Raw genomic sequence first — 27,617 nt, 5'->3', positions numbered from 1 at the left:
AAAGGATCCCTCCTATGATGCTTGCAACCTGGATTGCCTGTCACTGGGGAGCTTCCAGGGATTATACTGTCTGTTTCTTGCTGTGGCTGTGCCTGATAATGGCACAGCTTTCAGTCAATATCCCAATGTACTGGTACACCTGGTGCTTACTTCAAATATTTAGGAATGGCTATTATCCCACAATAGTTTTGTAGGACCACTACTCATGGGGTCAAGGTATTTTTACCAGACTCTTTCAATGGTTTCTGGTCCAATTTACTTTATATATTTTTTTCAAACAAGTTTTTTGACTTTTTTTAAACTTTTTATGACTTTCTATCACACTGATAAACTCTCCACCCCATCACATATAAAAGTCCATAAAATGTCACTTTTCTCAATCCTGATGAATATTTTTTTGCAAAAGTACTTATCTGCATAGCCCAACACGATCGCGTTTCGGACCCCCACTCTTTGGGTCCTGCTTCAGGGGACAAAAGATTTCATGTTATTCCGTGACAAACAGATCCAGTATAGTGACATCAATAACTCCATCCATTCATTTTTCTAAACACGATCCCGGCTTGGAATCGCTTTTCTTTGAAACATGGCTACCCTCGGATGCCTTTTAAGCTATGAAAAACGGAAGTCCCTCCCCTTACTCGTCTTCTGAAGATTTACCCAAAGTCGCCAACCAGGTCGGAAAGGTTCGTAGACTACCCATGCCTCAGTCGTCTCTTCACGCAACCGGAAACAGATTCATAGTATCAGACAGCTTTCAGTCAACCATGGTACTGGAGGAGATCTTTACAGGTCTTCTATATGGAGCTGGAGAATGGAAAAGTAGGGGGCCCTCCCCACCTTCCATCTCTCCACCTGTCAGTGGCTGTTGCTTACTCTTGTGCAGAGAGTAGAGGGCTCCCTGGCTGAGGGATCATTGCACAATATCGCCACTGTTACTTTCTGGTAATTAGGGGGATGAGAATTTGTAACTAAAGTGGAGTATTCAAGGTGCTCTGGTTATCAAAAGCAAAGTATCCCTGTTCAGTGTTCTTCCCATTCACTCGCTGAGAAATGATTTACTAAGTCGCAATATCTTATTGCAGAAGGGGACAAATACAAAAGGTGTTCCCATGGTATTTTTCCTCTCCCATGAAAAAATATTGCAGCAGTTGTCTGCAATATTTTTTCTTGCTGAAAAACTGCAAGAACAAATATTGCAGGGAAAAGGAAAAACGCATGATGGCAGTCCCCTTTGCACAAGGCCGCCGTCTTGTTAAAGAGCTACCAGTAGTCCAAAACAACCCCCCCCCCCCATCATGTAAAATCTCCCTGCCCTTCTCCACTAGCACCTGTAAAGGTGGCCCAAATGTAAAAAAAAAAAAAAAAAAGAAAAAAGTTTGAAAGCTGTGCAGTGATGCCCTGCCCTGCCCTTTCAAATATAATCCCTGCACAATAGTAGCCATCTTGGATCCCCTGCCACCCTTCCTTAGAAGAAATCTCTGGTAATCTAGTGCCCCGCCCCCAACCCCTGTACTCTACTCCATACCTTAGTGGAGCCTGGGGAGTCCCCTAGGTTCTGGCTGGTCGCTGTTGTTTTCCAAAATAGTGCCAGCCGGCCTTTGAAACATACAAACATATAAATGACGGAAGAAAAGGACCAAATGGTCTATCCACTCTGCCCAGAAAGCTTATGGTAGCATCTGCTGTGCCATATGGGTCACCCTCATACTTAGTTTCCCAAAAGTCAAAGACAGGGCCCTTGTTGGTTGCTGTCTGAGTCCAGTTTCCCGTTACCTCTTGCCATTGAAGCAGAGAGCAATGTTGGAGTTGCATCAAAAGTATCAGGGTTATTGGTTAAGGGTAGTAACCTCCGCATCAGCAAGTTACCCCATGCTCTCTTTTCTTCATTTCCATCCTCTAGCGTTTAGGAATCCACAGTGTTTATCCTATGCCCCTATGAAATCTTTCACTGTTTTTGTCTTCACCTCCTCCGGAAGGGCATTCCAGGCATCCACCACCCTCTCCGTGAAGAAATATTTCCTGACATTAGTTCTGAGTCGTCCTCCCTGGAGTTTCATTATGTGACTCCTGGTTCTACTGATTTTTTTTCCAAAAGAGAAGATTTGTTGATTGCCCATCATTAAAACCTTTCAGGTATTTGAAGGTCTGTATTATATTTCTCTTGCACCTCCTCTCCTCCAGAGTATACATATTTAGGTCCTTCAATCTCCTCATAAGTCATTTGATGGAGACCCCACCATTTGTGTCACCCTTCTCTGGACCACCTTCATCTTGTCTCTGTTCCTTTTGAGATATGGTCTCCAGAACTGAACTCCAGGTGAGGCTTCACCAAGGATCCGTAGAAGGGGATTATCACCTCCTTTTTCTTACTGGTTATTTCTTTCTCTATGCAGCTCAGCATTCTTCTGGCTTTAGCTATTGCCTTGTCACATTGCTTCGTCATCTTCAGATTGCTAGACCCCAAGGTCCCTCTCTTACTCCGTGCACCAGGCCCTTCACCCACCATCACATACAGCTCTTTTGGATTACCACACCCTAGATGCATGACTCTGCATTTCTTGGCATTGAATCCCAGCTGCCATATCCTTGACCACTGTTCAAGATTCCTTAAATCACATCTCATTCTCTCTGCTCTTTCCAGTGTGTCCACTCTGTTGCAGATCTTAGTATCATCCGCAAGAAGACAAACTTTACCTTTTATCCCTTCCGCAATGTTGCTCACAAAGATATTGAACAGGACCGGTCCCAACACTGATCCTTGAGGCACTCCACTTAGCACCGTTCTCTTTTCAGAGTAGGTTTCATTTACAATTACACGCCGTCTTCTATCCATCAACCAGTTTGTAATCCACGCCACCACCTTGGTGCTCACTCCCAAGCTTCTCATTTTATTTACAAGCCTCCTATGCGGAATCATATCAGAAGTTTGTTGAAATCCAAGTAGATCACATTGAGCGCTCTTCCTCGATTCAATTCTTTAGTTACCTAATCAAAACAATTAATCAGATTTGTCTGACAGTACTTTCCCCTGGAGGATCCGTACTGCCTTGGATCCAGCAGTCTTTTTGACTGTAGATAGTGAACTATCCTTTCCTTCAGCAGAGTCTCCATTAATTTTCCCATTACCGAGGTGAGGCTAACCGGCCTGTAGTTTCCAGCCTCCTCTCTGCTCCCACTCTTGTGAAGTGGGACCACTCCCGCTCTTCTTCAGTCACTCGGCACCACTCTCGTTTCCAGGGATCTATTGAACAGGTCTTACAGTGAACCCACCAGCACATCTCTGAGCTCTGTCAGTATCCTGGGATGAGCCTCACCAGACCCCATGGCTTTGTCCACTTTGTTTTCCTAGCTCTTCCCATACATTATCTTCTGTAAATGGAATTTCGTCTACTCCACCCCCATCCACAGTCTTGTTAACTAGCAGCGGTTCTTCTTCAGGGTCTTCTTTAGTGAACACTGAACCTGAAGTATTTGTTTAATATTTCTGTCATTTCTTTTTCTCTCTCCACACATTGATCCTTGTCACCTTTCAGTTTCCCTATACCAATTTGGACCTTTCTCCTTTCTCTGATGTATCTGAAAAATGTTTTGTCACTTCGCTTTACTTCTTTGGCAGTCCTTTCTTCTGCCTGACTTTTTATTTTCTTGATTACTTTTTTTTTCTTCTTTAGTTTCACCAGATATTCTTCTCTGTGTTCTTCTTTTTGGGATACTTTATATTTCTTGAATGCTGGGGTTTTTTGCCTTTATTTTATCGGCCACGCCCTTTAAGAACCAGATTGGTTTCTTATTGCCCTTACTTTTGTAGGATATAGATTTGTTGGCTTTGTAATTGCTCCTTTTAGTTTGGCTCACTGTTACACCTCTCTCATTTTCTCCCAGTCTTCTTGTTCTACCTCCAGGTACATCCCCATTTTGGCAATGTCTGTATTTTTGAAATTCAAAACTTGGGTCTTCGTGTGACTTGTCTGTATCCTGTTTGCAATATTAAACTATACTATTTGGATATTGCTAGTGCTGAGGTGGGCATCCACCCGGACATTAGAGATATTATCCCCATTATTGGGCACTAAGTTGAATATACCGTTTTTTTCGCTCCATAAGACGCACCTAGGATTCAGAGGGGGAAAATTTAAAAAATAAAAAATGTGCTAAACCGGCTCTGTCCCCGGGCAGAGCGTCTTATGGAGCAAATTAGGGGAGTGCATAACTTTTTTTTTTTTTTTCTCCCCATTTTGTTTTCGGGTCTGGGGAGGGCCATTTCGGTCCACTCCCCAGATCAGAAAACTTTTATCTTTCTCTGGGAACCCCCCCCCCCAAAAAAAACCCCCCATCCCAACCTTTTAAATTAATTAACAACCCCCACCCTCCTGACCCCCCCCCCCCCAAGACCTGCCAAAAGTCTCTGGTGGTCCAGCGGGGGTCCAGGAACGGTCCGGGAGTGATCTCCTGGGTTTGGGCCGTCGGCTGCCAGTAATCAAAATGGCGCCGACGGCCCTTTGCCCTTACTATGTCACTGGGGCTGATCAATGGCAGCGGTAGCCCCTGTGACATAGTAAGGGCAAAGGGCCGTCGGCGCCATTTTGCTTACTGGCAGCCGACGGCCCTTTGCCCTTACTATGTCACAGGGACTACAGCTGCCATTGGTCGGCCCCAGTGACATAGTAAGGGCAAAGGGCCTTCGGCGCCATTTTGATTACTGGCAGCTGACGGCCCAAGCCCAGGAGATCGCTCCCGGACTGCTCCTCGACCCCTGCTGGACCACCAGGGATTTTGGCAGGTCTTGGGGGGGGGTGGTCAGGAGGGTGGGGGGTTGTAGTAAATTAAGTTGGCAGGTCTTGGGGGAGTCAGTAGGCTGGGGGGGGGTTGTTAGATTTTTAGTTTTTTTTTTTTTTTATATTCGCTCCATAAGACGCACATACATTTCCCCCCCACTTTTGGGGGAAAAAAAGTGTGTCTTATGGAGCGAAAAATACGGTAACTCCTTTGCTCTTGGGATCCATTCCCATTTGTTTGAACAGAGCCCCTTGCAGGGCATCTACTATCTCTCTACTTCTGGTAGATTCTGCAGAAGTGATTCTCCATTCTATGTCCGGCAGATTAAAATCTCCAACAGTCACCACTTCTTTCTTCTTTCCCACCTTTTGGATGACTTTGACCAGATCTCTGTCTAGTTCTTCCGTCTGAGTCTGAGACCGGATAAACACTCCAGTAAAAATGGATGCACCATCATCCTTTTTTTTTTTTTTTTTTTTTTTTAGGGCGGCCCATAATGCTTCTTTTCTACCTCACATTCCTTGCAGTTCAGTAGCTTGGATATTGTTTTTGACATAAAGAGCTGCTCCTCCCCCTTTTCTGTCCTCTCTGTCTTTCCTTAACAAGTTATAGCTTGGTATGACCGGATCCCAATCATGAGAGTCCGTGAACCATGTCTCTGTAACAGCAACAATGTTCAAGTCTGCCTCCATCATTAGGGCCAGCAGGTCTGGGATTTTATTGCCCAAATTACGAGCATTTGTAGACCTAGCTTTCCGATTTTTCTCCCTTGATTTGTCGCACATCCTAGACAACTTTTTTGCTTTTTTGATCTGATTGATTGTTATTTTCTCCTCCCACTTCCTGTATTGTTTGGGAGTGGCATGTCAATTTCGTTGGCCATCTCCTCCCCAACCCCATTCTTTAGTTTAAATGACTGATCTGAATTTCTCACTTAGCATTCTTCTCCCTGCTACAGACAAATGTAGGCCATCCTTACCATATAGCCTTTTACTGCTCCATACATGACCCCAACCTCCAATGTATCCAAAGCCACTTTCTGTACACCAGATTTTGAGCCAGGAATTGAAATTATCTATATGGCATAGCTTCTCATTTCCCTTTTCATGAACAGGTAATACTTCCGACAAGGCAATAGTCTTTGCAGTGTGTCTTATCTTTCCTAGATTTTGGAAATCTTTTTGTACTTCATGGATACCATTTCTATTGAGGTCATTGATCCCTAGATGGATGGTAACACTGATCAAAGTTCCTACTTTCTTATTCAATGACTGGTTTGCATTTCTGCTAGCTGAGTGTCCTGGAAGGCATTTAACTGTTGTGTCACCATCAAAATATGCTCCCAGATTGGTTCCTCTGATGATTGAGTCTCTCAGCAGAAGCAGCTTTCTTTTATGACATTTGATTCTGTTGATGGGCTTATGGGTGCATTGGGTGACTTCACTTTTAGAAATCACTTCAAAATCTATTGCTGAGGTTTCTTCATTCTCCAATGCAGAAGAAGCATTTTGTAGGGATAACAATGGGGAGAGTGGGCGTCTCTTCATCACAGGCCTTATTCTGCTAGAGCCCACTTTTATCCAATTGTTCATGGGCTTTTGCATCCTGGTTGTCTGACATCTAGTGGGAGTGGGGGTTGATGCTCAGGGAGTTGAGGAAGATGGGTGTCCATTTGTCACATGTCGTGCTATACCAGAGCCCACTGTAAACCATTTTTTCCTGAGTTTCTGTAACTTCTGTGGGAGATGGGTGAGAGATAACTGAGTGGTTCAAGGAAGGGGAGGTTAAATGAAACCTGGACAATTCTTCCCTTAGATGAATCAGCTTCACTGTAATTGCAGGCAGCTGAAGGCAAAAGGGACAACCTTTGATTCTCCAAATGATAGGCCTTGGGTCATAAGCACCACAATTGTTGCATTGAACGAAAGACATTTTGTTAAATTATCATTAATATTTCTTAAAATCATATAGATAAGGTAAGGTAAAATTTAGGCTTTAGCAAGATTGTTAAAAGGTATTTGAAATAAAACAGTCAGGCCGATATAGTATGGATGCGCTAAAAAAGTGTCCATTTTCAGCACTCGCTCTTTCAAGGCACGCACAGCCCCCTCTCCTTGGGCAGGCGTTCATTTCTGAGCATAAAATGTGCGGATCGAGCGCACTTCTTTTTTTTTTTTTACACTATCTGGGGCGAATGACTAATAGCCTCATCAACATGCATTTGCATGTGACGAGCACTATTAGTTTCGGGGGGGTGTGGACGTGCATCCAATCCAGGTTAAACAGGGCGCTAAGCTTTAACAGTATCTGCCTGTAGATAAGATTTATAGGTAGGATATGAAAACCAATTTTTACAAGCAATATGTCAGTTTAAGTGATGGGTCATAGGCCGGCCAGCACCATTTTGAAAAATGGTATTGACCAGCCTATTGCTTAGAGGGCACTCCTGACCTCACTCGACTGCAGAGATGCCCACTATAATACCAGGGATGTTCTCTAAGGTATGGAGTGGGATACTGGGGGAGGGGGGGGGGCATTAAACTACCAAGGATGACGTCTCTGCAATGGGAACTGGGGGGTATTTGAAAGGGTAGGGGTTTTGGTAAGAGTTGGGCATCGCCACACAGCTTGCAGAACAAGTTTTGTAAAGCCTTTTACATTTGTGCTACCTCTACAGATGGCGAGAGTCTACTCAGAAACTCCAGGGGTGTATTTTACATGGTTGGAGGGGGTGTTTTAGGCCATTTTGGCCCTTTAAATTTCATCCAGGAACATTGGGTCATGTGTTATCTACAGCTCTGGAGTTATAGCTAACTTTTCAGCAAATTACGTGCCTTGCATTATTTTTTGCAATCTGCATTATTGGATTTGCCTGAAATTGGCTAGTAATGAGTTTCTTGGCATGTATTTCAAATTTTTATGCATGCAAAGCAGCTCATTAACATAGGTGTGGGTTTTTTTGGAAAATATCACACAGTATCGCCACAATATTGATATATTGAACGATAATGTTTTTCATGCAATAAACACTTTTTTTTGTGCATTATACCCTTACTGCAGCTTCGTAAATAAAATGCTTAGATTATAAGCACTCTGGGGATAGGGAAATACCTACAGTACCTGAATGTAATCTGCTGTGAAGTGCTGAAAAACAGAATATACAATCAAATATTTAGATCTCTGTCCCCATATGCTTCCGAATGAAGACCATTGATAAATGTAGTAGCCACCCTCTGGACCAGTTCTAATCAGTTTATATCCTTTCAAAGATTCTGTCTGCAGAACTGTATGCAGTCTTTCCATTCTCTATATCTCGGTAAACCTTTATTTCTCACCTGTCTATCCTGTATCTTACTCCTTCATCTCTCACCACTCTCTCTACCTGACACTCTTCTGTGTCTCTTTTTTTTATCCTTGTCTTCAACCCCTCAGCCCTCTGTCTTCCCCAGTGTCTCTCAGCCTGGCTGTCAGCAGCAGTGGGTAAGAGGATGAGCTGCAGAGCCACAGATTGAGAACAGGAGCTCTTTCCCTGCTGCTGTGCTTGCTTCCGCTTTCAACAGCAGGAAGGGCTACAGTGGCTGCCATCAGCTTTACCTGCTCCCACACCCTGAAAGTTGCAGGGTAGGGCGGGACAGGACTGCAAAGAAGGTGGGGAAGGGGAGGGTCAGCAGAAGGAACACGTGCGAGCGGCTTCTGCGATGGAGCGTCTTAATATAGTTCTTACCAGCAACCAGTGTCGCAGGCCCTCCTGTCCCCCACATTGGAAGCGCTGCAGGTAGAAGAAGAGCTAGGACACTGCACAACTCTATGGGCAAAACCCTGCTCTGCTTCCAACTAATGCTGCTGCCCCCCTGCACCTCCTAAACTGCTGGCCCTAACTCTGAGGCCAATGTCATCAGCTAAAACTGTGCTCTGAAATTCAGCACACGGTTTCTTAACATACATGCTTAAAAAAAAAAAAAAGTCAACTCCTCATACAGTAATACGTTGGGAGTTAAAGAGCGCTAACAGAAAAACGTGCAGACAAACTCAAGTTAAAATGTTAAAATACATACTAGTGTGTTTGTTTAGGCTGAGCACAGGGAAAAAGAATCAGACTCAAAAACCATGTTTCATACACCCAAGACATGATTTGTGAGCACAAATTCACCCATGCAGGTAAAAGTAGCAGTGTAGAGTGAGGCACAATCCCCTTCCCTCCCATCCTCCACCCGAGTTTACATAAAACTTAGGTAGGGGTGGAAGGGAAAGGGATCACCTGCTCTGACCACATACAGATATATAGATAGATATAAAAAAATATATATTTATATTATGTAGCTGTTTGGAGCAGGTGATTCCCCCTTCCTTTCACCCCCGCACCCAAGGTCAAAAAATGGCTAGGCTGGGTCAGTATTCTCCCACCAAAGTTTGATTTTTTTTTTTTTTTTTTTAATCGCCACACATACAAAAGTTAAACTTTTTAATGTTTCTAATTTCCAACCTTTCCCTTGCACCTGAACTCAGTTTTGAGTTTGGAACAGGGATTGGTCTTTTCACTGTCAGCTGTCGGTGAAGGGAGCAGTTGGTGATCAGTGAATATTTTAATATTAAATGCAGGGACGGCTGAGAGCAGTTCCAACATTGACAGCAGCCCTTGGTAGGAGATGAGTTGTTCTTCTCTTCTTGCTGGGTTTCCATGTAACCTTTTGGGAGTTCAGGGAAGGAGGAGTACTTGGGAGCATTACAAAGTTAAACCTTTGTATGTGGGGAGATTGAGGGATGGCAATTGCTTTATTGTTTTTCACTTGGGTGGAGAGAGGGGGGATCACTGGCTCAGCTCTGCTTATTTTTAAAACTTGGGTAAGGGGGTACAAGGGAGAGTTGTCGCATGTTCCAACCAGTTATACGGTGGGGGATGGGAAGGAAGCAAATTGTTCCCCGCACCTTGTTTTATTTAAAAAATGTATTCTTAGGTGGCTGATTTTAACTTTCTATTGACTTCCCTTTGAAGTTAAAACTGCTTCACCTCAGATTCTTGACCCTTAACAATTCAAGCTCAGAAAATCACTGAATATGGAAACCCTCATGGTTTCATTACTAGATACACTGAGAAGAGGCCTTGACGGTGGAAAGAGTATATCTTGGTGATGCCGGATATATCTTCTGCCTTTAACACCTTGGATCATAGGATTCTCTTGCTGCATGAGGGATTATGGTCTGTCTGGTACAGTACTAGACTAGTTCAGCTCTTAGCTTGTCTGAGCACTTGTAGTCAGGTAAGGATTGGCAGTAGGCAATCTAAATTGTCATTGGTTTCTACTGGAGTCCCTCAAGGCTCCACATTGTGTGCATTGCTATTTAATAACCATATAGCAATCATTTGTAAACCTTTGGCAGGGCTATGTGACAGCTACAGAATTTATGCAGATGACATGCAGTTTTTCATCCGCATCCAACCCAGCTGGCCTGAAAGTGTAAAGCTGATTGAGGTTTGCCTGATTATGATCCAGCGTTGGCTGTGTCATAACAAACTCAAACCTAATGTAGCAAAGACAGAGCTAGTTGTAGTTCAGCGGCTATATGGTCCACCTCCTCTATCATCCATTATCATTGAGAACGTGTCTCTGCAGATCCTTCCATGTGCAAAAAGCTTAGGGATATGGAATGATAGTCATTTATCTTTTCAGCTTCATATTAAAACTATTGTAAGATCAGGATTTTTAAAACTCCACGTTTTTTGCAGCTTACATTGTTTGTTTGCTTACCTAGGAGGAGTTTTGAACTTTGGTCCAAGCATCCAGTCCTTCCCCTTCTTGATTACTCTAATGCTATTTACTTAGGCCTTACAGCAACTCCATAACTCAGCCGCACGGTTTATATCAAGCAAGAGTAGACGGGATCATATTATGCCTGTTACGATTGCACTTCACTGGCTTCCTGTGCAGTATCGAGTCCAGTTTGAGAAAGCTGTAATGGTACACAAACTGTTAATGGCTAATTCCCCATCTTGGACAAATGTGCTTTTCAGACTGTATAATCCAACACCTACGGTTAGGTCCTCCCAACAAGGCCTTCTTGAGACTCCATCTTTGAGGCATGCATGGCTTGTGGATACACTCAAAAGAGCTTTTTGCTGCTCCCACTTTATGGAACCCTCTTCCTGAACAAATGAGGCTTCAGGACTGCTTAAAAACATTCAGAACTTTGTTAAAGACTTCTTTTTAACCTCGCTTATTTCCGATTCCTAGAGCTGAAGATCTACTTATTGGAGAGGCCTGTGATGATATGCCGTGTGCATTTTTGATATCTTTTGATTTAAAGTCTGTTGTGTATTATTGTATTTTTGACTGAAAAATTGATTTCTCGTCTAATCCCTTAGGCAATTCATACATTTTTAATAAAGATAAAGTTTCCGCACTAAACTAGAAGTAAAAAGATGTGTTACTTTCTAGTGCACTTTCCTGCATTGGAAGCAATTCCATATGCAGGTCATTATCATGTGTTAACAATCCAAGTACACTAAAATTAGTTCACTCCTTCACTTCCTCTTTAGCATATGTATTTTGTGCGCTAAAATCCTTCTTACATCTGAGGTAATTTGCGCGAACCAATAAATCAGCACAGCTGCTTAAATTGGGCTCTTGTGTCTGGAGACTGGAGATTGGGGAAAAATCCAGAAGGAGAAGGATCCAGGAGTCTCCTGGAAGATCTGGAAGTCTTGGGCACGCTCTTATTTATTTTTCTCCCTGATGCACCGCATAAAATTAAAAAGTAAATGGGAGATTCGAATAAGGACATTAAATATGTTCCTTTTTATTTCTGAGAGCTTGTATAAAATTTCACTGTAATTCAGTTTGCAGAGTAAGAAGGATCTTGGTATTCTAGTGATGCTTTTTTTGTTCATTTTATTGGTTTTTACCTTAACTTTTTTGCTCTGATTTTTTTTTCTTGCAGCTTTTGCTATTGATTGAAATGAGTAAGAGCCCCACCTTCCTTGCCTCCATGGCACAGTCCTCTGCATGGGGCTGACTCCAGTGAATAGTGTCCATACTGTATCTACACCTGTCTAAATGGGGGAAGGGGGCCGTATATGTTCTCAAAAAAATCTTATTTTTGGTTAATCTTCAGATTGGTGGAGTGAAAGTTTTTTTGCAGCTTGCAACAAATCCAGTCTTCTGCAAAACCACTGCATTTCCTCACATTCTGTTCTCTAGTCGCACTGTTTCATGCAATTGTGCAGCCTATAGCATGGAAATTCTTATTTCAGGCCTCCCTGTGTCCGTGTGCTGCATGCTTTTATTTATCATTCAGCAATTAACAAGAGAAGCTTTCGGTTGATGTGCTTAAAGGTTGGGTAAAAAAAATCAAACATGCTAAAACCCTGAAAACTTATCAGGTGCTGGGGGGTGCTGAATTCTTTTATAATAAAACTGGAAAGGAAGGGATTTAATTACATTCTACTTAACATTTGATTTGTAATATTAAGCATTTTCTCTTTCAGGTAAAAAACATATATGTCAAAAGTTTTGCCCCTTTCTTGGATTCTGTTGGTATTTCAGCTCCAAATGGACTTCCAGAGGTAACTCTAAAACTTCCTTTAAGAAAAACAAAAACCTTAATTAGAGTATGTTCAGCTGGCTTGTGGATATTTGGTGTTTGTTTTTTTTCCTTTTAAGTAGATTTTATGCCAGATTCACATCACTAGCAACTAAAGCCTTCCATGTTAACTATAGAACAAGTATAACATGAGCTTCCCGGCCCCAGGTCTGGAAAGACCACCTGTATGTGTGAGGAAGTATTTCAGTTTCCATGCCTGTATAATTGGCCTCTGCTAAAACTGTCAACAATAGTTCCAGATTGTGATGTGGTTGTAGTGATTTTGCATATCTGTCCAGCCTTGGCTGACCACATTTTTAAGTCCTTACTGACCTGAGCTTAAATTGAATCACTGACCTATAGGTGAAAGATTCCATAACACTTACTGTTTCTTTGCGCCGTCCATTTCTCTTACCTTAGGTGTTCTAAGAGCTATTGGGAGTTTCCTCGAGATTCTCTGGGCTGGTATCCACAGTCCTGCTCTCGGTTCATGAACTGCAGCAAGGTGGAGGCCACCTATGCCTCAGGCCTTTCTTGCCTAATTCTGTACATTCAGCTAAAAATAAAGGGAGCCAACCATGGCCCATAAAAAGCAAGCCTAAAGTATCATAGGACAACTCATGCACAGCATGCAGAAAGGCAGCAATAATTCTGGAACCCACTACTTTATATAGCTATTCTATTTGAGGGAGCCATATAGCAAAATAGGCAGTATGAGTACTGCAGTGCATTTTGGGAGCTCCCCAAGGAAGTGCATGTACACTTTGGGGCATGCTTATGGAACATGTATTTTACTGTGAAACTTAAAATATGTATTTCTATACAGTGATGGCAGCATATCTATGACTATTCAAGATAAATGTAGACATTTCAATACAAGGCTGCAAGGGGTAACACAAGTCACGCATGCACAGTAGATAAGGAAGTTCTGTGGGGCTGACAGTCTCAGTGGGAAGAGAGAGATATCTACTGGACACAGGATGGTGATAGCTGCAGAACTGATGTGTAATAGTAGATTACAGGGAAACTTTGATAAAATGAGGAAAATAGTTAGAAAAAACCTGAAAGGTGCAGCTGCAAAGGTTAAAAGTGTTCAACAAGCTTGGACATTGTTTAAAAATACAGTCCTAGAGGCGCAGTCCATATGTATTCCACGCATTAAGAAAGGTGGAAGGAAGGCAAAACGATTACTGTCATGGTTAAAAGGTGAGGTGAAAGAGGCTATTTTAGCCAAAAAAAATCCTTCAAAAATTGGAAGAAGGATCCATCTGAAGAAAACAGGATAAAACATAAGCATTGTCAAGTTAAGTGTAAAACATTGATAAGACAGGCGAAGAGAGAATTTGAAATTAAGTTGGCCATAGAGGCAAAAACTCATAATAAAAACTTTTAAAAATATATCCAAAGCAAGAAACCTGTGAGGGAGTTGGTTGGACCATTAGATGACCAAGGGGTTAAAGGGGCTCTTAGGGAAGATAAGGCCATTGCAGAAAGACTAAATGAATTCATTGCTTCCGTGTTTACTAATGAGGATGTTGGGGAGATACCAGTTCCGGAGATGGTTTTCAGGGGTGATGAGTCAGACGAACTGAATGAAATCACTGTGAACCTGGAAGATGTAGTAGGCCAGATTGTCAAACTAAAGAGTAGCAAATCACCTGGACCAGATGGTATGCATGCTAGGGTACTGAAGGAACTCAAAAATGAAATTTCTGATCTGTTAGTTAAAATTTGTAACCTATCATTAAAATCATCCATTGTACCTGAAGACTGGAGGGTGGCCAATGTAACCACAATATTTAAAAAAGGCTCCAGGGGTGATCCGGGTAACTATAGACCAGTGAGCCTAACTTCAGTGCTGGGAAAAATAGTGGAAACTATTCTCAAGATCAAAATCGTAGAGCACATAGAAAGACATGATTTAATGGAACACAGTCAACACGGTTTTACCCAAGGGAAGTCTTGCCTAACAAATCTGCTTCATTTTTTTGAAGGGGTTAATAAACATGTAGATAAAGGTGAACCGGTAGATGTAGTGTATTTGGATTTTCAGAAGGCGTTTGACAAAGTCCCTCATGAGAAGCTTCTACAAAAACTAAAAAGTCATGGGATAGGAGGCGATGTCCTTTCGTGGATTACAAACTGCTTAAAAGACAGGAAACAGAGAGTAGGATTAAATGGTCAATTTTCTCAGTGGAAAAGGGTAAACAGTGGAGTGCCTCAGGGATCTATACTTGGACCTGTGCTTTTCAGTATATATATAAATGATCTGGAAAGGAATACGACGAGTGAGGTTATCAAATTTGTGGATGATACAAAATTATTCAGAGTAGTTAAATCACAAGCTAACTGTGATGCATTACAGGAGGACCTTGCAAGACTGGAAGACTGGGCATCCAAATGGCAGATGAATTTTAATGTGGACAAGTGCAAGGTGTTGCATATAGGGAAAAAAATAACCCTTGCTGTAGTTACACGATGTTAGGTTCCATATTAGGAGCTACCACCCAGGAAAAAGATCTAGGCATCATAGTGGATAATACTTTAAAATCGTCGGCTCAGTGTGCTGCAGCAGTCAAAATAGCAAACAGAATGTTAGGAATTATTAGGAAGGGAATGGTTAATAAAACGGAAAATGTCATAATGCCTCTATATCGCTCCATGGTGAGACCACACCTTGAATACTGTGTACAATTCTGATCGCCGCATCTCAAAAAAATATAGTTGCGTTGGAGAAGGTACAGAGAAGGGCAACCAAAATGATAAAGGGGATGGAACAGCTCTCCTATGAGGAAAGGCTCAAGAGGTTAGGGCTGTTCAGCTTGGAAAAGAGACGGCTGAGGGGGGGATATGATAGAGGTCTTTAAGATCATGAGAGGTCTTGAACGAGTAGATGTGACTCGGTTATTTATACTTTCAAATAATAGAAGGACTGGGGGCATTCCATGAAGTTAGCAAGTAGCACATTTAGGACTAATCGGAGAAAATTCTTTTTCACTCAACGCACAATAAAGCTCTGGAATTTGTTGCCAGAGGATGTGGTTAGTGCAGTTAGTGTAGCTGGGTTCGAAAAAGGTTTGGATAAGTTCTTGGAGGAGAAGTCCATTAACGGCTATTAATCGTTTACTTGGGGAATAGCCACTGCTATTAATTGCAACAGTAGCATGGGATCTTCTTAGTGTTTGGATAATTGCCAGGTTCTTGTGGCCTGGTTTGGCCTCTGTTGGAAACAGGATGCTGGGCTTGATGGACCCTTGTTCTGACCCAGCATGGCAATTTCTTATGTTCTTAATGGTGTTCTGCTCTCCAAAAGTGTATTATTGCAGGTTTGCGCCACCAGCCACTCTCCCAGTAATAATCTGGTTGGAATTCTCTGCTTACATAAGAAACTGAACCATTGGTTGAACCTCTGGTGGGTGCTTTTCCATGGTCCTGCTACCTGACTTCTCCTTGCATCTTCTTCGGTTTTACCCTCGGAGACTTCCCAGGCCAGTTCCTGTTCGTACCCAGATCAGTCCAAACAAGTGGGTTTTGTATCCCTACCAGCAGATGGAGGCAGAGAACAAAAACTTTGAGGCACTACTACATATCTGAGAGAGCCACCTGCAGTCCCTCAGTATTTCTCTGTCTCCAGCAGATGGTAGAGGTGCAAACCTGCAGTCTGAGTAAACCCCCCCCCCCCCCCCCCCCCAAAAAAACAGGCTAGTGAGACAAGAGAGTTGAAGTTGGAGCTCCCTGAGGTGTTAAGTTCCTTCATGAACCATCTCTCAGGTGGGGCTGGGCAACTAGGGGATTGGGAATCTCTGGCTGGTTTAGCCGTTGGTGACCAGAGGTCCTGATAGCCAGGGGACTGGCTCCCTCGCAACCTCTGAAGTCTCTGCCTGCGGCCTGTTGGTCCCCGAAGGGAAGTACTTTTCTTGATTGTTTCTCTTTGTATTAAGCTTTGTTTAAAAAAAAAATTAAAAAGTTTGTTTTAATGGGCAAAGCAGGAGCTTCAGTCAGGCTCGACTGCCAGGGTGCCATTTGACTGGAGGGGCGATTGGTGCCAGCAGGATCAAGAGTGAGTACCTTGCAGTGTCCTTCCTTCACTCCGGGGGGGGGGGGGGGGGAGGGGGGCTGAAGGTTGTTTCCCAAATACAGTTGGGCTTGGCTGGGGGTGCCGCGCTGTGGTCACAAGTACAGCCTGGTTTCCTGCATTACGCTTCAGCAGTCGTGGCAGCACAATGCTGTGCATGCAGGTAGTAACCTTGTGTGTGGCCTGTCCTTTTAACCTTACGCAGAGCTCAGTGGTTCTCTTCCTTTGCAATCGCATGTGTAATGGTGCCCAAACTGCTCGTGGTTGCCTGCAGTGTGTGGTCTGCACACATCAATATGTTGTCCCTGAGTTCGGGCTTTGCCTCTGGAGAAGAGGGTACTTCAGTAGGGGCAGCCATAGGAAAAAGAGCGCTCTGGTCATCAGGGCCTGCAAATGCGGGCTCAGAAGGGTCCCAGAACGCTGAAGGTCCCGCGATGGTTCACGAGCGGGGGCTGACGGATCCTAGGGGGTCTAGAGAGTGTCGTCCTCTTTTTCGCCAGTGGGGCAGAGCCCAGTGCAAAGTCGGTTGAAAGCCTATTGGGTGAGGGAAATGAAAATCCATAAGATTTTTCTCCGGAGTTTGTGCTTCTCCTGCATAAGGTCTTAACTGGCGAGAAAGGATACAGGGGGAAAACATTCTCAATAGGAGCAGCCACATGCACTTCCAAAAAGCCTGAGGGGCCATCCGGTGGTTCCAGAAATCTGTTTGTGCTAGCTCGGACTGGGCTGTGCAGGTGCAGGAGCTGATCCAGACGAGTCGGGAGATACTGAGAATTTCCAGGAGGATTCTCTGGATCTGCAGGGAGCGGATCCGGATGCGGCCCCGAATGTAGACCTGGATGTTCACAAGGATGATCCAGATGTTTTTCGGGTTTCTGAGGGAGATGACCCTCAGGTGACCCATTTTTTTAAAAAGGAGGAGTTGCATCTCCTCATTCCCCAGATGCTGGAGGAGTTCAGGGTTTAAGATGTCTCAGGAGGAGTCTGATAATGAGAGCGTGAATCCAGTCCTGGTAGAACTGCATGGAATGCCTAGTGCTTTTCCTTTGCCTAAGAAAATTCAGAAGCTGGTGACCAGAGAATGGTATTTTCCAGAAGCGGGCCTGAAGGTCAGCAGGGTGATGGCAAAGCTTTATCCTTTCATGGAAGAGACCTTGGAGCACCTTCGGGTGCCAAGGTGGATGCCATGGTGTTTGCGATTACCAAAATGTCGATCATTTTGGTGGCCAATTCCGCTGCACTTAAGGATACGCAGGACCGCAAATCGGAGATTCAATTGAAGTGGATGTTTGAAGTTTCTGCTTTGAGTCTTCGGGCCGCAATTTGAGGCAGTATAATACAGAGGGCATGTTTGTGTTGGGTTCAGAAAGCACAGGAGCAACCTGCATCTGGGGATGTCAGTAGTCTGTATTTGGCATGCCTGGAGGCAGCACTGGCCTATGTTGCAGATGCCCTATATGACTTGGTTCGCACTTCGGCCAGGAGTATGGTCTGGGTGGTGGCGGCCTGCAGACTTTTGTGGTTATGCAACTGGTCGGCTGATGTGATCCAAGGCCCAGTTGTGTAATCTTCCCTTTAAGGGGAAATTCTTTTTGGGGAAGATTTGGACCATTTGATGAAGACCCTGAGGGAATCCAAAGGGAACAGACTCCATGAGAATAAGAGGAGCAACAAGAAGGTGTTCTCCGCACAATCTCGTTTTTGGGACTTGTGGTGTTTTCGTTTGAACAAGTGCTCCGCTGGCTCGGGCCAAGCCATCAGGTGGATGGCAGAAGTCCTTTCAAGGTACCCGCAGATCCTCCAGGGAGGTCGCCAGTCAGGGGGCTGGTGGTGGAAAGTAATCACAGTGAAGCCAAGGGCACCCATTCCTCTGTAGAAGTGGTAGGGGGCAGATTGTCCAGCTTTTACGAGGTGCTGGCCAAGATTATCTCAGACTGTTGGGTTCTAGAGGTAGTGAAAGAAGGTTACGCTTTAGAATTTTCTCACCTAGTCCTGGATGCCTTTATGGAGTCCCATGTCGCGTTTCAAATCAAGTGAGAGGTGGTGAGAGGGACTCTTCAGAGGTTGCTGGATTTGAACGTGATAATTCCGGGCCTGCTGGAGGAGCAGGGACAGGGAAGGTACTCGATTTATTTTGTGGTTCCCAAAAAGAAAGGCACTTTTTGGCCAATTCTGGGCTTGCAAAAGGTAAACAGGTGCTTACGGGTTCTGCAGTTTCAGATGGAAACCTTGCTCACGGTAATAGCAGCAGTATGAAGAAGAGAGTTCTTGGTGTTGTTGGACCTGACAGAGGCATATCTTCATATTTCCATTCGAAAGGATCAACAGAAATATCTTTGCTTCATGGTCCTGGGACAGTTTTTTCATTTTCGCGCTCTCCCATTTGGCTTAGCCACGGTGCCCTGAACCTTCACAAAAGTGATTGTGGTGGTGGCTGCGGTTTTGCAGTGAGAAGGGATTCTGGTGCATCTGTTATCTGGACGATTGGCTCCTTCAAGCAAAGACAGAGAGGAGGACTGTGTTCGATCCCTCCAGCGAGTTATGGACCCATTGAGTTTGGGTTGGGTGATAAATGTGTTGAAGAGTCACCTAGCTCCGTCCCAGTCATTGGAGTAACTAGGGACACTATTCAATACCTGGACGGGCAGGGTGTTCCTGACTGTGGACAGATTGTCAAAGTTACAGGTGCGGGTAATGTGCTTGCTACGTCTGTCGGTGCCTACAGTCTGGGATTACTTGCAGGCCCTAGGTTCCATGGCGTCCATGTTGGATTTGGATTCATGGGCCTTTGTGCACATGAGACCTTTACAGAAGGCGTTCTTGCTGGGTGGAATCCATTGTCAGAGGAGTATCATCTGCCCTTGCTTCTTGTAGGGGAATCCAGGTCTAGTCTGTCGTGGTGGCAATTGCATCACGGTCTGGGAAAGGGAATGGTTCTGGAGACTGGGTGGTGGTGACCATGGATGCCAGAATCAAGGGTTAGGGAGCGGTGTGCCTGGGGAGATCTGCCCTAGCTCTTTGGTCAGCAGTGGAGATGTCTTGGTCTATCAATCGACTAGAGATGAGGGTGGTCCACCTGGCTCTGGAGGCCTATCTGCCCTGGATTAAAGGTTAGATGGTTCAAATGTTCTGCGACAATGCGATGACGGTTGCATACATCAGTCATCAGGGAGGAACAAAGAGCACACTGTGTCACTGGAGGCTCAGCAGTTGTTTACTTGGGCGGCGCAACATCTCGAGGAAATAGTAGCCTCTCAAGTCGCCGGAGTGGACAATGTACAAGCAGACTTTCTCAGTCGGCAACAACTGGATTCTGGGGGAATGGGAGTTGTCCCTGGAAGCCTGGAATCTCATCTCTGCCAGATAGGGGATTTCTCAGCTGGATCTCATGGCAATGAGGGCCAATGCAACGATGACCAGGTTTTTCAGTCTCAGGAGAGAGGCCGGCGTGGTAGGTCTGGATGCTCTGGTGTGCTCTTGGCCAACGGATATCCTTCTTTGTGTTCCCTCCTTGGTCGCTGGTCAGTCGGGTGCTATGGCGCATAGAGTCTCAGTCAAAGACGGTGGTGCTGTGGCTCCGGAGTGGCTGTGGCGACCATAGTTTGCGGAACTGGTCTCTCTCGCCATAGAAAGTCCTCTCAGGTTGTCCCACCTGCCCAGGTTGTTATGGCAGGGTCCTATATTTTCGGACAGAGAGGATTACTTTTGTCTCACAGCTTGGCTTTTGAGAGGCGGCGGTTGCATCTAAAAGGTTATTTTGAACCGTTTTTTTCTGTGAGTCTCCAAGCTAGGGAGAACCCTCTATGTCCATGGCTTATGTTAGGGTCTGGAAGAAATTTGAGCCATGGTGCTTGCAATAGCGGCTGGATCCCTTGTCAGTAGACGTGTCTCAGATCCTAGCCTTTTTACAGAAAGGGCTCTCTAAGGGTTTGGTTTATGGCTTGCTTCGAGTCCAAGTGTCTGCTTTGAGGGCTGTTAGAGGCAAGTTGTGGGGGAGATCATTAGCCTTCCATCCGGATGTAATTCGGTTTTTAAAAGGGGTGAAGCTTTTGCGTTCTCCGGTCAGAAAACTATGTCTGGATTGGAACCTTGGTTCTTTGAGTACTCTGTGATGCTCCTTTTGAGCCATTAAGAGGTGCGACATTGAAGGACTTGATTCTGAAGACAGTGTTTCTGGTGGCCAATTGTTCTGCCAGGCGGATTTTGGATTTGCAAGCCCTGTGTTGCATGGATCATTTTTTGTGCATTTCTAATAGCGGAGTGACATTATGGACAGTTCCCTCCTTTTTACTGAAGGGTGGTATCCTCTTTTCATGTTCATCAGACAGTGGAATTGCCAGCTTTCCTGGATTGATCTAAGGATTCCCCTCAGGATAGAGAGCTACATCTTTTGGATGTGCGAGGGGGTTCTGTTACGATATCTGAAAGTCACTAATAGTTTTTGCCGTTCAGATCACCTTTTTGTGTTTGGTGGCACAAAGAAAAGGGGATAAGGCCTCAAAAGCAACAATTTCCCATTGGCTGAAGGAGACCATTTGCTCTGCCTCTATTTGTAAGGGTCAAGAAACATAGAAATGATGGCAGAAAAAGACCAATCGGCCCATCTAGTCTGCCCAGCAAGCTTCGACTCTTATTTTCCCATACTTATCTGTTTCACCAATCAGCTTCAGGGCTCTTGTTGGTAACTGTTTGATTCAAATTTCCTGCCATCTCCTGTCATTCATGCAGAGAGTAATGTTGGAGTTGCATCAAAGGTGAGCATAAGGCTTATGGTTAAGGGTAGTAACCGCCACTTCAAGCAAGCTACCTCGATGCTTGTTCACCCAGACTGCACAGATTGATGCCTTGTTGGATGATGTCTCAATGCAAATCCTGTTTTCCTCACTCCCCCCTACCATTGAAGCAGATAGCAACACTGTATATGCTTTCAAAGTGATGTATCAGGCTTAATTGGTTTAGGGTAGTAACCACCGTAATAAGCAAGCTACCCCCACGTTTATTTATTTACCCAGATTGTGAAGTTCAGTCCTTTTTGGGGTCTAAAGGCGCATTCTACGAGCGCACAGGCGACCTCCTGAGCAGAGTGCCAATTGAAGTCTCCTCAGGAGATAAGTAGGGCTGTGGTGTGATCCTCTCTGCATACGTTCACCAGGCACTACCATTTGAATGTGTGGGCTCAGGAAGATACCTCTTTTGGTGAATATGTTCTCCGTGAGGATCTTTCGGGTTCCCACCCAGTTTAGGGGTTCTTGGGCACATCCCACTTGTCTGGACTGATCTGGGTATGAACAGGAAAGGAAAACTGGTTCTTTCCTGCTAACTTTTGTTCTTGTAATACCACAGATCAGTCCAGAGACACACACCGTCGCTGCCGAAAGACTGAATTTCCTGGTTGGGAAAACATTTTTTTCAAAGGAGATCTTTTTCAGTGTAAATAAGTTGTTTTTTTGGTTATCAGACTGTTTTTAGTCTCTGGATGTGTGAGGAGCTCCAGTTCAGGGGGCTCCAACCCCAGGTTTCCTGTTCACCCTGGTCAGGGGTTTTGAAAGGGACAAGATCTGGCTTGGGTACAGGTCAATACTGAAGGACTGTAGGTGGCACTCTCAGATATGTATCAGTGCCTCAAAGTTTTTGTTCTCTGCCTCCATATGCTGGTAGGGATGCAGTCCACTTCTCTGGACTGATTTGTGGTAGTACAGGAATGAAAATTTGCAGGTAAGAACACATTTTCCTGTATTCCAGTTTCTATTGCCTATACTTTACCCCATTCCTTCCAGGATGTCACAGTTATGGGTTCAAATCCTCTCACCCCAATTGGAGAGCTGGGCTTAAATACACATAGTCCTACATTATGCCAGTAGTTTAAAGTCTCTATAGCTTTACTTTAGCCCGTTCCTTCCAGGGTGTCACAGCTACAGGCTCAAATCATCTCACCTAGTTGGTGAGATGGGCTTAAGCACACACAGGACCAGGTTATCTAAAGTCTCTATTGCTTCACTTTATCAAACCACATTGGTCTCAAACGCATATGCTAAGAAAACAACTCTTGCCTACAGTTGCATCCTACGTAGGCTAAGCTTGGCTGTGGTCTATGGGCCTGGTTCTTAGGGAACCAGGTCCTACTGCCATCTCCTACTGTAATCTGCAGCTGGGGGTTTGTGCTTCCCTTTTCCCTATGGCTGTAACTACATCCACCCCACAGCAGTGTTCACTTAAAACTCCTGACCTGCAGTCTCCATGAATGTGCCCTCTTCTGGAGGGGGTCTCCACTGCTCGTCTCCCAAGTCCATCGCTCTTGCTTATCCTCAGAGCTGCTCAACATCTCCATCTCCTCTGTCTCTTCATTTGGTTCTAGTAGGACCCCTTCCTGTTCCTGCCCCACTCCTCCTTCTCCCACCATGCCCAGGCTCTCTAGCCCTCTTGATAGGGCAAAGCCTGGGAAGTTCCTCCCCCTCCAGAACCCCTGTGCCTTCTGGGAGTTGGAGTCTGTCTCCTGTTCTGATTTATTTTACATACCGGATCTCCTTGCCAGGTTTTCCTTACAACCCATCTTCTTGTATTCACCCAAGGAATATAACACCCATCACAGAATCTTGAGATGGGATCTGAAGATGGAGCAAGAGGAGACCTGGAGAGTGAGTTGTATGGTTGGGGATGACAGACGAAAAGACTTGGAGGCAAGGTTATGTTGAAAAAACCGAGGGCTAAGAAAGATCAAAATAGAGGTCTGAGATGTAGGGGTAAGCAGAGAAATGCAAGGCCTTGTCTGAGTTTTCACTGGTGATCTGCCTTCCTCTGTGGTGTGCACACTGCCTTTGTGATGCATAGCTCTTCTGACAGGAAAAAGATGGTTAAGCAAACACGCTGACACCCCTGCATTTCTAACAGCTACCAGCATCCTGTGGGCAAAAGAAAATTTCTAGTATTGCTTGAGCAGAGCAGACATTCACTTATAGAAACATAGAATATGATGGCAGATAAGGACTATAAGCCCCTTTTAGTGTGCTTAGTTTTTGGGCAATGTCATGCGAGGATTTGTTAGCTGCCTGTTGCTGCTTCCCAGTTGTAACAGTAAATGCCAGAGAATAAAGACCAAAACAGCTTATTCAGTCTGTCCAGTTGAGATTCTTCTGCTTTGGGTAGGAGAGCTTATAAATTCCTGTATGCAACCCAACACCAGCTTCTCTCACCCCACCCTCATGTACGATTACTGCTACTCCTACTAAACACTTCTATAGCTCTACTTGATGTACGCAGCGCTGTACAAAAAACATATAAGCAACAGTCCCTGCTCAGTTACAATCTAATCAAGATAAACATACAGGGCAAAAGAGACTTTGTCAAATTCATTTATTAAGAAAATGGTTAAAAAATTGAGACTCTAAGCAGGATAATCGGGATTAAAATTTAAAAGCAGCCTCAAAAAAGTAAATTTTTAGATAGGATTTAAATAATGCAAGAAAGAGCATGATGCACCATTTAAGGAAGTCCATTCCAAGTATATGGCGCAGCCAGTTGGAAAGCACAGAGTCAAGAATTGGTAGAGGAGAAAGGCATAAATAGGGGTGACTTGCTTGATGAGCGAAGTGCATGAGGAAGGTTGTAGAGAGAGGAGAGAGGTAGTGAGGAGCAGCAGAATGAAGGTTCTTATAGGTGAGTAAAAGGAGCTTGAATTGTATGTGGGAACAGATAGGGAGCCAATGCAGTGTCTTAAAAGAGGGGTTATAAGAGTGTAGCGACCGGTGAAAGATAAGTTGTGCTGCTGGAACTTAGATGGATTGTAGTGAATAGAGATGGCTCACTAGGAGACTAGTGAGGAGCAGATTACAATAGTCTAAGTGGGAAGTGATGATAAAATGGATAAGGGTTCTGGTAGTGTGTTCAGAAAGGAAGGGACAGATTTTGTTAGTGATATAGAGAATATAAATGGCACATTTTTAGTAATGTGTTGGATATGTGTAGAGAAGGAGAGAGCGCAGTCGAAGACTACTAGACTCCAAGGTTACTGGCTTAAGGAACTGGGTGGATTACAGTGTTATCCATAGAAATAGAGGAGGAAGAGGGGAATTGGGTTTGGGGAAAAAAGATGAGCAGCTCTGTCTATGCCATGTTGCGTTTAAAATGGCAGTGGGACATCCAGACAGCAACATCCTCTTCCAAGGGTTAAGGGAAACTGGATTCAAATAGCATCCGAGGGCCCTGACTTTTACGGTCTGGGAAACTGATAAGCATGGGGGTAACCTGCACAGTGCAGCAGATAGTGGCATAAGCATAAGCTTGCTGGGCAGGCTGGATGGATCATTTGGTCCTTTTCTGCTGTCGTTTCTATGTTTTTATCAGACAAGCAGGCTGAGATCTAGGACTGTATTCCTGATTAAATTTCTGGTGTAGAGAGGTAAGTCTGGGAATCAGCAAAAAAGATGGTATTGAAAACCATGAAAGGAAATCAGAGCACCAAAGGAATTAGTATGCAATGAAAAGACAGAAGAGGTCTCAGGACAGAATTCAGAGGCACACCAATTGATGATGGATAGCAGTGGAGGAGGATCCTCCAGAACAAACACGAAAAGTGCAATGAGATGAGATACCATGGCACATTTGCTTTGAAGCATGCTACCCGCTTTCTGTAAGAAAGCTAAAGCATGGCTTTTTAGCCAGATCTTCATTTTGAGCCAAAAAATAATCTATTGACTAACTAGGACCCTTCTTTGTGAATAAATATAATCCTAGTTCTGTCTACACTGGTGAACCCATTCACCATGTACGAAATGCATCCATCCATATTCTGCTTGTTGCACTGGTCTGACCTTCCATAATGTATAATCTTTGTGAAGATTGGTCTGGATTAATGGATTAACATAGTTCCAACATAGGTATTTGATAATATATCCACTACATGACTACAGTTCAAGCATTTATTTTAGGTATTCTTATGTTCATGTTACCATTTTATTCTATTGTTCAAGTTCCCTTTTATTTTATTCTATTATCTGTTATCAACTATTCTTTAACATGTACATTGCTTTAGGAGATTTATTGTAATCTGTAAGCAATTCATAAATGTTTCTAATTGAGAACCAAGACAGAACAGTGTCCCGAAATCCAAGAGAACATGGAGTATCAAGGAGTAGGTGATGATCAACAGTGTCAAAAGCAGCAGATAGGTCAAGGAGGAAAGGACTGAGTAAAGGCCTTTTGCAAGGACTGTTTCTGTGGAATGTAGAGGGTGAAAACCAGATGAAAGAAATTCAAGACAGCAGCAGGCAGAGTCCAGTGAAGAGTTTTTGAGGAGTGTTGTGATCACGGCATGTTTTGAAGGCAGCAGGAATAGTTGCGGTGGAAAATGAAAGATTGAGGATGTGACAGATGGAAGGGATGACTGCTGTAGAAAGAGAAGTGTGGGACTGGGGTCAGAGGAGCAAGTAGTGAGTTTGGAGGAGGAGAGATGATGGGAAGTTTCCTCCACTATTACTTCAGAAAAGAAGGAGAGAATGGCAAAAGCTAGGTGAAAGAGGGAGGAAGAGGTGACCTGGTTGAGAACTCGACAAATTTTGTGAATCTTGTCATGGAAGTAGTCAGCCATAGTCTGGGTAGAGAGTGAAGGGAGTTTGAGGAGGGAATTGAGTGTGGCAAAAAGGTGGCAAAGGTTGGATGCAAGAGTTTTGTCAGATGTATATAGTAGTCTTGCTTGGCAAGTGCAATAGCAGATTGGAAGGAGGCCTGCTTGAATCTGAAATGTATGAAGTCTGCATGGGCTTGGGACTTTAGGCAGATATGTTCTGCAGAGCGGATACAGGAATATAGGACGCAAATTCTAGAGGTGAATGAAGGCTGGGGTTCGATGCGCCATGCAGGACAGGTAAGTGGAGGGGTGAGAGTATCTAAAGAGAATAGTGTTGTAAGAAGAAACTTCTTTATCAACTGACTCATAATATAATGGAGGAGATGAAACAGTAGTGGAAGGGATATAAAGGTAAACAGCCTTGGAGATTCCTGAAGGTATTGGTGGTGACTGGACAAGGCTGTGTGGGGGAGGGTGGTTTAGTGTGAAAGTTATCAGATGATGGTCTGAGAGAGGAAGAACTGAGGTGTAGAAGTCTGAAATAACAGTTGGAGGAAAGGACTAGGTCAAGGCAGAGTCCATGCTTGTGAATAGGAGCGGTGGAGTAGAGTTGGAGATCAAATGAAGAGGTTAAGGAAAGGAGTTTTGAGGCATAAGAGAAGAATCATCAGCATGGAGGTTAAAGTTGCCAAGAATAAGAGAAGGGGGCCAAGGAAGAAGGAAAGCCAAGAATCAGTCAGTGAGAAAGGAGGAGGGGATTTATGGGGGGGGGGGGGGGGGGAGTCTATAAATAACAGCTACCTGGAGAGGTAGTGGAACGAATGGATGGACGGAGTGGGCCTCAAAGGAAGAAAGAGTGGGATTGAGGTGGAAGAAGTGGTGGAAGAAGGGGTAGAAACATACAGGAAGGGGGAGAGCAGCAGTCTAACACCATCACCATAGCCTAGTACAAGTTGTATGGGAGAAAAGGTAACCTCCATGACAGCAGTAACTGAAGCAGAATTCTCTGGGGAAAGCCAGGTATCAGTCAAGACAAGGAGATGAAGAGTATATGAGAGAGAGGTCATGAACATAAGTCAAGCTTCTTGGAAATAGTGGGCATTCCACAGAGAGCACGAGAAAGGAAGAGGGAAAGAGAACTAAAGGTTGGAGGGGTAATGGTTTGATGTGCACCAGTGGGGTGAAAGTTGGCTTGGAGAGATTGATATTCCCAGCTGAGAGTAGAAGGAGGAACAAGAAAATATATAGAAGAGAGGTAGAGGTGTGACGACAGCAAAAAGGACGAGATGGGGTCAGGGAAAACGAAGATGGCTGGATGAAAGGAAGAAAACTTTGAAATTCAAGAGCTTCAGCCCAGATCCTGCTGTAAGAAAGTAAGGTGATCTCACCTCTACTCACTGGAGATGTGTTCTGCAAATCCTACCATCTGCATGGGAGGTGGAGTCTATAAATGATTTCTCCTCCCAAGGGGGTGGGGCTGCAGGACTAATTACATTTTATCATTCTAATTGTTGCATTAGAATTGAAACAGTTCTAGTGTTATAATAAATTAGTTTCATAAAATGACATTTACCTTCTTAAAGAAGTAGGCCTTCCTTATTTAGGTCTTGCACCTTGCTTTAT

General features: G+C 44.2%; 1 protein-coding gene across 2 annotated transcripts in view; it reads left to right on the top strand.

Moving 5' to 3' along the window:
- The window catches only part of RB1 (RB transcriptional corepressor 1), a 483,267-nt gene that overhangs the window by 103,430 nt on the left and 352,220 nt on the right, over positions 1 to 27,617 (top strand). For both annotated transcript variants that reach the window (XM_029602868.1, XM_029602867.1), the window contains one exon: positions 12,263 to 12,340. In XM_029602868.1, the coding sequence (XP_029458728.1) occupies positions 12,263 to 12,340 (78 nt within the window). The remainder of the gene's footprint in view (positions 1 to 12,262; positions 12,341 to 27,617) is intronic.

This window comes from Rhinatrema bivittatum, chromosome 5 (genome assembly GCF_901001135.1).
Source record: "Rhinatrema bivittatum chromosome 5, aRhiBiv1.1, whole genome shotgun sequence".
Lineage (NCBI taxonomy): Eukaryota > Metazoa > Chordata > Amphibia > Gymnophiona > Rhinatrematidae > Rhinatrema > Rhinatrema bivittatum.
The sequence above is the reverse complement of the archived record's forward strand: the minus strand, read 5'-3'. Positions and strand labels throughout refer to the sequence as shown.